At 37.0% G+C, this 13,240-nt stretch overlaps 2 protein-coding genes across 2 annotated transcripts in view; one reads left to right on the top strand and one right to left on the bottom strand.

The window, feature by feature from the left end:
* Positions 1–723: 723 nt before the first annotated feature.
* LOC103150675 (adenosylhomocysteinase 2-like) lies at positions 724–12,898 on the bottom strand. Its single transcript, XM_007570377.2, has 18 exons — positions 12,776–12,898; positions 12,392–12,593; positions 8,853–8,964; positions 8,623–8,766; positions 7,320–7,420; positions 7,094–7,196; positions 6,018–6,112; positions 5,763–5,869; positions 5,546–5,662; positions 5,005–5,068; positions 4,756–4,844; positions 3,847–3,917; positions 3,581–3,675; positions 3,384–3,482; positions 3,015–3,083; positions 2,657–2,735; positions 1,404–1,524; positions 724–1,088 (listed from the first exon to the last, which is right to left on the bottom strand). Exons 2-18 carry the CDS (start codon positions 12,569–12,571, stop codon positions 1,082–1,084), a joined length of 1,653 nt encoding a protein of 550 aa, XP_007570439.1. The 5' UTR covers positions 12,572–12,593; positions 12,776–12,898; the 3' UTR covers positions 724–1,081.
* The window catches only part of srsf3b (serine and arginine rich splicing factor 3b), an 8,105-nt gene continuing 7,403 nt past the window's right edge, over positions 12,539–13,240 (top strand). Inside the window, exon 1 of the mRNA XM_016680867.1 lies at positions 12,539–12,628. The gene's annotated coding sequence lies outside the window, so the exon portion shown is untranslated. The remainder of the gene's footprint in view (positions 12,629–13,240) is intronic.

Below are 13,240 nucleotides of genomic sequence, written 5' to 3'. Positions count from 1 at the left end.
TAAAATATTAATTTAGTACCATTATAAAAAGGGCATTTTTTAAAAATATTGTGATTAAACATGATGCTGAAAATCAGATGAAATAGATCTTGTAAGAAAAATATTTACAGATTAAGCAAATGCCCTTAACTGATGAAAACATAACTGAAACAAACATTATAATCTTAACTATTCATTGTGGTAGACAGGAACTATGATATTACTAAAGATCAGGGCACTTCTTCTCCCTCTCATGGAATGTCTCTTGTGAATAAATGTGAAAGGAAAAAACATTACAGCAGCACTGAGCTATATTTGGCCACTAGGTGGTAGAAATATTAGAAACAAAGTTTTATTTTTAACTTGCTATGGCTCATCTAAAAAAAAAAACACACACACACACTAAATATACCCAAATAAAGCTCATTTTGTCCAGCAACAGGACTTTAACTCACATTTGGTCCACTTTGAGCAAAAAATATTCCTCACTCATCATTTTAATGATAGCGCACATCCCAGAAAGTTTTCACACAGTTTTTATGCACAAAAGTGACTGAAAAAAGATCAAACACCCAGCTAAGTGTTTAAGGTTCAATAAGCTCAAGGATCTATTAATCGGTGCATTCAGAGCATGCATATTTTTAGAATTAAATCTCATACAGTAATCATATACATATATAATAATAATAAAATAATAATAATAATAATAATAATAATAATAATAATAATAAATTGGCTCTCTAAACAGGTTTATCGCGTTTTTAGTTCTTTATCTTTCACAACACTAGCCCTCTGTTATTTGGCACATTTTACTGGAAAAGCTCTCAGTAGCTCCCAGACAGGAACCAGCAGCTAAGGAAACACATTCAGTACATCTATCAGATATCCTAGTGCTGTAATTATTACATTAACCTTTTATAGCCAGCTAAGTGCCACGTGCATCGTTTACAGGAAGCAGCACATCAGATGCGTCTAAATACAACTTGTACCTCCCATGAAAAATATAAAATACAAGATAGATAAGTCTATCTTTCTTGAGAACGGGTAATATCAGAAATATACAGATCCACGTAGGGCTGGTCCAGACCGTGGTGGTGGCAGCCTAATACCTGTAGGCACACAAAAAAACATTTTTCTTAAAGTTTCAGGAGGTCCTATAAAATATTAATATTGATTTACATTTTAACACGCATATTAAATACAATTCAAGGATAAAAATGTATATTCTACTGATTTTTATGTGTCAACTGGGTTTAAAGTTGTTTCATTGTCAAGTTACTAAAGTTTTAGGGTAAGCATCAAGAAGAAACATTTGCTACTGAATAATTTTCAGAACTCTGAATGTATTAACATGTATAGTTATTAGAGGAAATGCTTTAAGGAAATTTTTTAAGTTATTTTAAATGTGCAGAGTACATACGTACCTGTAGTAGTTTGGCTTAAAGGGGCCATTTTTATTCAAACCCAGATACTTTGCCTGCTCATCAGTGAGTTCCGTCAGGTGGGCATCAAAAGTGGCCAGATGCAAACTGGCCACATACTCATCTGAAAAAGAAAAAAACAAAATGATTTAGGGAGACAATTCAAAAGACTCATTGTCTGAAATGATTTCTACGGGTGACTTTTACTGCAAAAACTTTACATTCTCAATTTGAAAGCAGGAATTTAATCTCTACTTTCAAAACTTATAATTGTGCACTGTAAACTTCTGCTCTCTTTCAAATATTCTCACTTCTTCAAATTTTTGTTGTCGTTCTCAGATTTTCCGCTTCTTGCACAGATATTTTCTCCTTGTGCTACAAGCTTCCTCTCTGCAAACATCAAATATGTGCCCACAAACCTCTCTTCCTTGCTTGTAAATTCAGTAACAACAAAATAACCTATGATTTTGTCAGAAGGATTTCACGGACACACTGCTCTGTTCTGTTTTTTTTTTGAGTAACTAGAGAGCAGCAACAAGCCTCATGTTTCAGCTATAAACTTGTGATCCCTTGACAGCATTTACACTGCAAAACTGAAGTTAATCGTTTCAAAGTTGAGAAAAGTTGTAACATTCAACCTCTTCAGCTAATAAAACCTTAACAAATAAAGTTTTATTTAGTAAATAAAACCTGGGGAACATGTCCCAAAGGCACTTAAACTAAAAACTCAAAGAGCTTAACAGCTTAACATATTACATTGAATAGAGGCTTTACTCCCTCTATCCACAGATGCCTGTAAACCTGTTAATAACTTTAGCTGTAATAGAGTTAACATTAATGTGGAAAATTAATATGTGCTTGAATTAAGTTGAAAAATAAGCAAATTCAAAATGTAGAGAACTTTACGTCAACAAAACTCCATCCAACAAATTAAAAAGTTCCTGGAAAATGAAGCACAACCTCCCTATTACAGATTTCTTCTGTGGTAAATTTCCACCCTGGTAATCTGTTTTTACTCTGGTAAATGCAATATAGATGCAGGTGGTTAATAATGACCTACAACACTGCCCTGGTTCCTGGAAAATGTGCTTTACGTTGAGTATCTTTACATTAAGCTATCAATAAAACCAAAATAACAAAACTTGTATGTTTGGTAGATAGATGTAGAAAATCAATTAATTCCCTCTACTGCTATTGAGTAGTTCTTGCAAGCTTCTAAAATATAAAAACAATACTGTCACACTTTGAATCCTTACCCATTTTTTTGGGGAGCAAGTACACGTCTTGTTTGTAACGTCCCTCTGGGGCATTATACAACTCTATGAGGGCCAAAGCCTGAAACACAAACGAATATTACTCACACGATCATATCAGAAATGAAAAAAAGACTACAAATCTTGAATTTAATAAAAGCAAGAGGCAGGAAAAGGGAGGCAAGGCTATAAAAATAGCCATAATTTAGTTCCCCGGTTACTCCGTCATTTCCAGGGCGGATCAAGAGATTACGAGCCATAATTGCAGAAAATGGAAAAAGCCTGCTGCAAATCCTGTGTGCTCTTCCAACTATAATAGAGCAGAAACATAAATACGGTTTGGCTTTTACAACCATTTTACCTGAGTGGTGGCTGTGATGGAAAGGACAAAGGTGGGAACGGTGGAGCAGCTCAGGTTCAACAGGCGCCCCTGTGAAACATGACACCATGTTATTAGCAGGATGAAAGGAGTTTGCATATAATCGATATCACAGAGTACAACTTTATCCATAAGAGTAAGGAAAAGGACAGGACAAGACATGTTCTATAAAACATCCTGCTTGGATACCAGCTATTTTATCTGGTCAAGTTAACATCCACAGAGATGTCTCACAAAAAGACAAACATGTCATTGATAAGATAAGGATACTACAGTCCTAAGACTTCATTTTATTTATTAAATCTGTAGTTATAAGATGTAACTCCAGTAATCAAAGGTGAAGCCTGTTACCTCAGCCAGCAGGATGACCCTTTTGCCATCAGGCCAGATCACATGATCCACCTGAGAGCGGACTCGTTCCCACGTCAGCTCAGGAGTCCGTAGACTCGCCTAAAAGTATCAAAAACAGGAGTCACTCTCTCATCTTTAACACAATCCTTCAAATATCTTTATGAGGTACTTAAAGAGGTTTTAAAGCAATAGTTTACCACATCGATCTCAGTGTTTGAGTGTCCCATGTTGCACACAATGCAGCCATTTTTCATTCGATCCAGCTGGTCCCTGGTCACCACGTTTTTGTTCCCTGCAGAAAGGCCATTTTAATCCGTCATCCACATAACAGCGTCCAATCAAAGTTCAACAGTGCAAAGAGCCATTAGCTGAAAAGCCTCTATAATAGATTAAAAAGCACAGAAATATAATCCTGTATCTGTGCATTCTTAGGAGGACGTCAGTATGACTTTAAAGTTGTTACCAGTGCATGTGATGATAACATCGACCAGGCGAATGACCTCATTCAGCTTGACGACCCTGAATCCATCCATGCTGGTGAGAACAGAGATTAGTTGGCCACATCAGGACGGCATCACATATCTACTGACATGCAAATCAATTTAAGTGCAGAGCAGAGCTCCATGGTGTGCTGTTATGTTGTGGGGGAATTAACTGAACAATACTGTCCAACTATGTTGAGAGTAACTAGTATAATGGAGTACCTATGGTTGAATTTATTGCATAAATCACACAATTTTTAGCCATCAATGAAGTAAATTTAAATTGGCTGATTTCTGGGCAATGACATGGCTTTTAAGAATTAGCCACATATTTTCATTAGGGCTTCAATAAGGTTGAGGTCATAATAAAAGTTTAAAGGGTTTGAATCTTTTAAACTTATTTAGTGTCGTTTCCAGCACTGTATACGTTTTCTTCACCTGTAGTTTAAAAATGCCACAGTGAGCTTGTTAAAAAGTGAACAAAATATCAGATGGTGATGTTCTAGCAACTTGCAATAACTCAGCCTCTTAAGCCGTCCTGGATCTGGAATATAATCACATTTTCCAAGGGACAGCTTGGACAGAAGTAATTGACAGCACTTAGTTTTCCGACAAGTCAGCGATCCCAAACATACATCAAAACTCCTCAATCCTTTGAAAATATATGCGCAACAGCCATGTTTGTGTGAGGAAACCGACCATTGTGCATTAACTCCACCAGGTCTGATAATAAGTGGACAAATAAATAAAGTGAAGGTCTCACCAGTGCATTTTTCTAGTTATTTTTAGCGTCTTTAAATGCTTGTTATTAATGATGCATTCTGGCCTGTGTATCCACAGTATGTCAGCACATTTAGCACGGCGATCATTTAAATTCATCTTCTCCTCACCAGGCTTGCAGGCCACAGATGGGATCAATCTCTGTAACGTAGACGACGGCTCCCAAAGCCTTCAGAGCTGCAGAGCAACCTTTTCCAACCTGAAATAAAACCACATCAGGCAAAAAAAAAAAAAGCTGTTACTTTAAATCATAAATATAAAAAACCTGCTGTATTTAAACTATGAAACTCAGTTTTCCCAACATTTGTTTTACGTTATTAAGATTAGATTGTCTCTTGATATTGCAAATTGTCTCTCACCTCACCGTACCCACAAACCACCACCTGCTTTCCTCCGAACATGACATCTGTGGTTCGCTTCAAACTAAACAGATTGGAGACGTAAAATTAGCAAAGTTAGTGGCAAAGAAGAAAAACTACCCGGAAGATTGAGAATCTGAGTAACCGGAAATATTACTTGACACAATCTGAACCGTATTGTTTATCACAGCTCAAGCAAATCAAGGTTTTTTTATTGGCTTATTTCCTACTTTGACTTAAAACAATTTATGTTGCATCTGATGAGGTTGATCTTTACCACCTAATTCATGCACAGAGGAAAATGCTCCTATGAGACAGTAGTTTAACTTGCAGATAAGTAACCAGCAGGGACAGCACTGATCCAGTTCAAAGATATGCTGACCATGTAAAAACACAGTGCACTAAACCATTACTAATACAGCAACAGGTTGTTCATGTACACAGAATATTAAATTGTTAATTTGCATAATATAATCCCTTTGGCCACTGGTGCAACAAAAAAACCATTTAAAATAATAATACCTAACCCCATTTTACTCACCCATCTAAGATAGACTCCCTGCAGCAGTACAGGTTGTCAAACTTCTGCTTCGTCACAGAGTCGTTTACGTTCATGGCTGGAACACACAGCTTCCCCGCTTTAGAAAGCTGGTACAACCTGGATAAAAAAAAATTTAAAAAAAGACAAAACACATGAAACGGGTAAGCAAAAATCTAAACATGTTCATAGGATTCACATCTAATTTAAAGAAAATCACCTGTGAACCCCAGTAACACTCTCCTCTACAATGCCTCTGATCTTCTTGAAGACGTTTGGATATTTCTTATACACCCAGTGTGTCAGGTCTCCACCATCATCAAGGATCTAACAGATTAAAAGTTTTCACATCGATATTTCACATCCAAGTAGATGCACAAAAGAAGTACACCATTTGTTTATACACAAACTGTAATTAACAAAACACAAGCAGCTCTTGTGACTTCATGAGGGGATAAAAATGTTTTCTACACACCATGTTGGGCTGCCAGCCCTCAGTGTTGACACAGCGGTCAATACACCACCAGAAGTCATCCTCAGATTCTCCTTTCCAGGCAAACACAGCCACACCTAAGACATCAGAGATGGAAATAATATAAAGCATTTTCCAAAAAAAAATCAATCTCTTTAACCCCCAGAACCAACAAACCTAATGGTCAGATTTCATGTTCTACTTAATTTATAGAGCTGTTTTAAGTTTAAGTCTGAAATTATAAAAGAACAAAACCAGAAAAATTATTTAATCATCACTGAATTACTAAAATAAAAATTTTAAAACAGCAAATACATTCAATAATTACAAAGACAGTCAATATAGGTTACAATAAAAATATGAGTTTTAAGATTCATCTTGAAAGCCGAGACAATTTCAGAAATTTTTATTTTTTTAGTTGATATATTTCCACTGTATGTCAAAATGGCCAATAAAAATGTGTAATTTTTCCAGTTCAAACTGTATGAGTTTATGTAAAGCTCCAGTTTCAGGACACGATGTAAACACCAGTTAAAGAGTTGCTCGACAGCAGTTGACAGATTATTTTCCACAGAGTTTAATAAACAGCCCATCTTGAAGAAGATGACGCACACCAATAAATTACTAAGACAAGCACCTAGAAGTGCAGAAGCCCCAGAGAGCACTGAACTCTCCTACTTTACCAGAACTCTGAATGTTTTCTCTGGGCATTTAGTGCACAACATTTAGACAGTTACATAGCAACCATGGATAAAAAGGCTCAAGCAGAGCCACTCTCTCTCTAAATGGGGATACTTATGTGGTCCAATCATCTCTGCAGGGCTCAATGTTCAAGGGTTTGCCATTTCCAAACAGTAACCTTGGTTTTAAACGACATGAGGCGTTCCCATTACAAAGCAAAGCTTTGCTCAAAAGGCGCCAATAGAGGGCACGTAATACATGCTACGAACATCCTGGCTGTAGTCAAGTGGAAGTAAAACATAAAAAGGATCAAACTGCCAAGTTAATGATTAATATTTATAAGATTACATGTCAGCTGGCTCAATAAGGGAATTGTTTTGATCATCTCTGCTGCTTACCTCTCTCTGCCAGGGCAGCAGCAACTTCATTCTGCGTTGAATAAATGTTACAAGCAGTCCAACGGCACTGAGCCCCAAGAGCCACCAGAGTCTCAATCAGCACCTGAAGAGAACCACACAGACAGGAACGTGATATGTAATACATTTCATCGAAAACATTACAGTGTGCAGCCAAGCCTCTGTTAAGCCACTAAAGTTTGATATGAGGGAGAAAAAAAAATCTTACTGCAGTCTGAGCAGTTATGTGAGTGCAGCCCACGATTTTGGCACCCGCTAAAGGTTTCTCACTCTGTGCTCTCTTCCTGAGTGAGATCAGCGCCGACATATCTGAACAACATAACAAATAGTGAGAGGGAGAAACAGAAACACAGATGATGCTGAAAAACTCATAGTTTTCACAATATCCCTCTGAGAGACGGTTATTTCTACATGCACTCTGTTAAAGTGTGTAACAGAACTTACTAGAAGCGGGTCGAACACCCATTTGTCTTCACAACTATCTTAATTCTTGAGGGCATTTGAGTCTTTAATGGATGGAAATGGTCAATAGCAAAACTCGGGTAAAGTGGTGGTGTTTAAAATGTATTCAGTTAATAATAAGAGGCCCAATGCAATTACTCTACTACTAACAGCCTGAACTGATGACATTAGTCATTATGGTTCATGCTTTTGGTCTTTACAACAAATTCTTCTCCTCCTGTCTAAATGTTGCAGCTTAAATAAAGACTTTGTTATTCATTACAGCCTGTTTGGCACCAATAACCATTCTTAGTTACTTAAATTGGATTTTGTTCTGTTACTCTGTTTGAACGTCAGAGTCTAGGTGCCTGAGCGTGTTGCTAACTGGTCAGCAGTTTTGTTAAAACGCAACAAGCATCTTATCTTATGGTGACCAGTGAGTTTATAGTTAAATGAAACCACTCTTTCCCATAATAACTGTTTAATCTATGGGTAACAATAATAATTGTTGATTAATGGTTTACTAGAGTAAAATTAGCTCCAATTGATTAATTAATATCATCCTAAGAACTTTGTTTAGTGTTGTAGTTTGGTCGCCATCCAGAAGAGGGCGTCGCTGGTCATTCTTCAGTCGGTATTTAATACAGCAGACACAAAATAATGTTAAAATTTAAATTGTATTTTTAGTTAGCATATTATGAAAAATTTTGCCCATCATGTCACTGAAAGACAATCGGCCTTCTTGATACAACAAAAAACTGAAGTTTTTTAAGAAAATGGTCGGTAATCAGTCAGCTGGTCTTAGCCTGTTTCTCATTACATTAGTTGACCAGGTGCTTTTTATTTTCAAATCTGTTGTTAAATGGTGTAATAAATGGTCAGTTTATTTTTGTGTTGTTTTTTTTTTTTTTGTTTTTTTTAAATCAGAAAAACCCTAACCAAGAAGTTCATAGAAACTAGCATTGTCTGGTTTCAAAAAAAAGCACATGAAGACAGATTTTCCATCTGCGTTTTTGATGAATCAGCTACAAGTGAGCTGCTCAGTTCACTGTGTCTTTGTCATGCGTTACCTTGTTCTGCTATCTCAATCTCACGTCTCCCAAATTCAGTCTGCTTGATGTTTTTCACGCAGAAGTCGCTGCTGCCCTTCGAGTTGACTTGTGTTTTGTCCCGAGGCGAAGACTCGTCATCTGAGCTATCAGTGTAGGACGCAGCTGAAATTAGAAAATGCATAAATAACAATACTTAGGATGTCTTGATGGTGTGTATGTGGTGCAGTGTGCATGATGTGAACTCTTACCAGAGCTGTAGCTGTCGGTGGAGGACTGCGAGATGGAGCGGGACAGGGAACGGCGGCCGGTTTTGGTGGGAAACCTGCTGAACTCCTGTTTTTCCTCAACAAACTGAATTTGCTATTAAACAAACAAACAAACAAACAAACAATTATTTGGTTTAAACTGTTATCATATGAAACAAATGTAAAGTCAGCACAAAAAAACAAACACAAAAGCAAAAGGATTTTATTAGAAGAAAATGCAGTGGAATTGTTTTAAGTATTTTGTGTGGTGGTATTGTAGTTTTACTAAAACTGAATGAAGTCAGATGGGTTTATTTTTCTTGTCCCATCATAATTCTTTTATAGCTAGCAAGCTTCTCTTTTCTGTTGCCAAAAATAGATGCTTAAGCCGCCTTTGGAAATTTGGTTTTAGATGTCCCAATCCAACTTATACTGCTAGTGAACAGCCCCCCGCCCCCTACTCAACTGCACTGCTATGAAAAATGTATGCGTGTTGCATAAATTAGTAAACATTATGCTTATAAAATAGAGCAGTCTCTTTTGCCATGTCAGCTTATTTGTAATCAAAGCAGCACATTTTTGATGACTGAGAATGTATGTATGTATGTATGTATGTATGTATGGATGTATGGATGTATGGATGGATGGATGGATGGATGGATGGATGGATGGATGGAAGTAAAAAGGTGTCATGTTTTTGACTTCATGCAACTATTTGTGTTATGGATCATTTAATAAGCTGAGCCCATTACCTCTTGAGCTACACGTTTCCATTGTTGATAGAAATCAGCTAAACAATTATAGACCTTTAAAGGTCGTGCATTGTTGTGCATAACAAAGTTATTCATTGTGTAACTAAGCTTATGACCACAGACTTCAATGCACATAATTTTATTTATTATAGACCAACACAAAGCAGCACATAATATTTAAATGGAAGGAAAATTATTATATATTTTTTTAATCTAAATTATTGGCATGCATTACATTTTGTATTCAGTCCCTCTAACTCCTGTACCCCCAAAATAAAATCTAGTGTAATCAATTGCTTTTGGAGTCATTTAATTTGTAAACAGAGTTTACCTGGATGTAATTTAATCTCAGTTTAAATCCAGACACTCTGTGAAGGCCTCAGAGGTTTGTTAGGGAACATTAGTGAACAACTGAGAGGATCAAAGAAGGCAGCAGACAGGTCAGGCAGAAAGTTTAAAGTAGTTAGGTCATTAAAAATATCCCACGCTTCGAACATCACACGGAGCACGGTTCAACCCCTCACCCAAAAATAAAAAGTGGAAAAACACAAACCTATTAAAATTAGAGAAGTGGTTCAGAAACCCCAGGAAATAATAGAGGAGCTGCAGAGCGCCACAGGAAAATGATCAGCTGTGCATTCCACAATTTCAGGATGGAAGAGTGGAAAGATTGTTGAACCATGTAGTCAGATCACACCAAGTCCATGCCATACTTTTTATAATTTTGTTTAAAAAAATGCATCAAAATAATTTACCTCCCATTTCACAATTATGCAATACCTTGCATTTGTCCATCAGAAAAATCCTAAAAAAAATCCATATGAATTTGTGGAAAACATCAATAGGTACAAATATTCTTGCAAGGAACTGTACATACATAACAATATTTGTATTCCTGCATTGTAAGCTTATCTTAAGATAATAATCAGATTCTGAATGTTTGAGCTTTTGGTGACTGTTGGCTGAAACAGGCCAAAGTGACAAGATGGCATGAAAATAGGTCTAGAAGATAAATCAGTCTCACATCTTAACTGAGATAAACATATTTTCCCCTGCACCGCTCTTTGTGTTGTCAAATATGTCGCCAAACACATAAGTGCATAAGACATAAATTACCATCTTAAAACTGGGATAAAATGCATCTCATGACAGTTGACAGCGTTGCCATTTGTTCCAGGAAATTGTAAGTTTTTCTCCTACAAAATCATAATCAAAACTATCCAGTAAACTGTGACCTCAAATACATTTTATTATTTGTTAATCTGTTTTCAGGGAACAAAATTATTTCTGCTTCAAAAAATATCTTACTCTTTGGCTATGCAAACAACTACTAAAGCAAATTTAGTTACTGCTGCAGAGTAACAGGCCTACTTAAAAGAAAAAGAGGATGTGAAACAGTGAAATTAAACAAAGCAGAAACTTTGACTTGGAACCCATGGGCTGAGGGCATTAGACTGTGATTTAACTAAACTTCTTTTCCCTAGGGGTATACCAGCTTGAAGCTGGCATATTTTCAAAAATCTGCTGCTAGTATTTTTTTTTCCATTCCTGTCTGACTTTAATGAAGCCTCAGGAAGGTCAAACTCCTCCCTGTTCCTTCAAAGTGTTGGGTAACATCTGACTTTTGGGAAGTTTACAAAAGAACAAATAGCCCTGTTGATTCAGAGACCTATAAATATAATACAGCAGTTTGTTTAAAAACAAAAACCAGGAAGTATTTCTAGTTAGGTATATCCTATAACTTCAAGATCTTAGCAGGAAACATGATGTTACTTACAAATTATACATTTTTAACAAGTTGTATGTACAGCCTTGTACAACCTTGCAAATGAATTAAGACACAATGACCAGAAGTGGAAGGACAATTATACATGTTTTTGTTTTTTGTTTTTACAAATTGTGCAAGGAGAACATTAATAAGTAGACGAGGTAAAGGGGCCCAGTGCGTCTCTGGAGGAGCTGCAGAAATGCCACAGCTTAGATGGAAAAATATTTTTATAGGACGACCTTTAGTTGTCAGTTCAACAAATCTGGACTATATGAAAGAGTGGTAAGAAAAAAAAATATGACAAGGCATGATTGAAGTTTGCCAAAAGCCATGCAGGGGACACAAATAACATGTGAAAAAGGTGGCCTGGTGAGTTGAAACAGTTAGCAATAGGCTCAGTGATCTGGAAAAACTAACACCCTGAATATATGGTACCCATGGTAAAACACTGTGGTGGCAGTATAGTGGTGTGGGAATACTTTTCTTCAGCAGGTAGAGACTGTAGTGGAGGTTTATATTTCCTCAGGACTGCATTCCTGGACATACAGACAGAGCTCAGTTTTGAATGGCTTAGATTATGGTTTGCATGAGTCAATCATGCCTCACGAAACACTTTAAATTTGTGGAAGATTCATCTAAAACTTAAGAATTAAGATGTTCAAAGCTGGTCTTTCACAAGCCACATCACAACGACGAACAGCTCTGTATATGCCAAATGTAATCAAATACATGAAGTTTGTGGCTTAAGGATACAAAATAAGAAAAAGTTGATAAAGCAAGAATACTTTTACAACTCATCACGTGAAGCAGAGCGGAATAAATGTAGCTCTGCAGTACGTTATTAACAGTTGTTTAGCCTTCAACTATTAAAAAGTCCGTCTGGATAAATCATGACGAGAAACAGACGAGATGCAGCCACAAACATTTACGTAACAGTAGACAGCATGAGCACAGAGTTGCCATCTAAACGTCCTCCATGGATGCCGTTAAGCTGCCCGTTAATGTAGCTTAAGAAGCCTTACCTTTTTAACTGGTTTGTGAGTGGGCACAGAGCTGAACACCGATGACAGCTCTCCCATGTTAATTTCGCTGTTCTTGCTCACGGTCATGGCTGAATATTTTTCCGCGACATTTTCGCTCTCCTTCACTTCTTTGCTCGCCTGCTTCACCTCCGGTTTCGCATCCCCGGCTGTCTCGGACATGTTGGCAGCAGTGAAACCTTACCTGGACAGAAATACAACGACCGCTGAAGTAACGACGTGAGCTAACGTTAAATGTCCTTCTTCTGCTGCTGCTACTACTAGCTGCTCACTGTTCAAAAGAGGGCGGAAGGAAGGCTTTTATGGTTTACGACGTAAAGAAAAAACTCAGTAAACTATATTACTAGCAAATAATCTGTGACTGACTTTGGCTTGGAGATGAAAAATATCTTTATGTATCCAGTTTGGTTGCGTAGGCAGCGTCCGTGCTGTTTCTCTTCTGACTCAACTGTCACCTGGCTGAGAAACTTTGTGGGCAGCTACTAACAGCCTGCCGGGGCGTGTCGTGCGTGAGGATGCCTTCACTGTAACTGGGAAAACAGATTTATACAAAGACGGCGTTTTATTTACGTGTTGTGTTTTGTTTTTAGTTGACCTTTTATTTTTTACCAGAAATATTTTCATACTGCCCGAAACATTAAATTAATTTAGAATAAACATAGAGAGTAACATGTCACTCTCTACATGCAATCTACGTTGTTCTCGTGTTCTAACTGATAAAATGTTTCAAAATTCCGTACACAAAATAATTCATTTAAGTACCCGTTTGTAGTCATTTGCATACCATGCTGTTACACCAGAAGCACACACACACAGACAGACAGACAGACA

The sequence above is a fragment of the Poecilia formosa genome, unplaced genomic scaffold (genome assembly GCF_000485575.1).
Source record: "Poecilia formosa unplaced genomic scaffold, Poecilia_formosa-5.1.2 Scaffold260, whole genome shotgun sequence".
Classification (NCBI taxonomy): domain Eukaryota; kingdom Metazoa; phylum Chordata; class Actinopteri; order Cyprinodontiformes; family Poeciliidae; genus Poecilia; species Poecilia formosa.
The sequence above is the reverse complement of the archived record's forward strand: the minus strand, read 5'-3'. Positions and strand labels throughout refer to the sequence as shown.

Excerpts from the sequence above, each read along its gene's own strand:
- LOC103150675 (XM_007570377.2), bottom strand. The coding sequence starts at position 12,571 with ATGTCCGAGACAGCCGGGGATGCGAAACCGGAGGTGAAGCAGGCGAGC. Across the intron at positions 8,767-8,852 it reads CACCGACAGCTACAGCTCTG|CTGCGTCCTACACTGATAGC; the intron begins GTAAGAGTTCAC and ends TTCTAATTTCAG. Across the intron at positions 1,525-2,656 it reads CTTGCTCCCCAAAAAAATGG|ATGAGTATGTGGCCAGTTTG; the intron begins GTAAGGATTCAA and ends TTTCTTTTTCAG.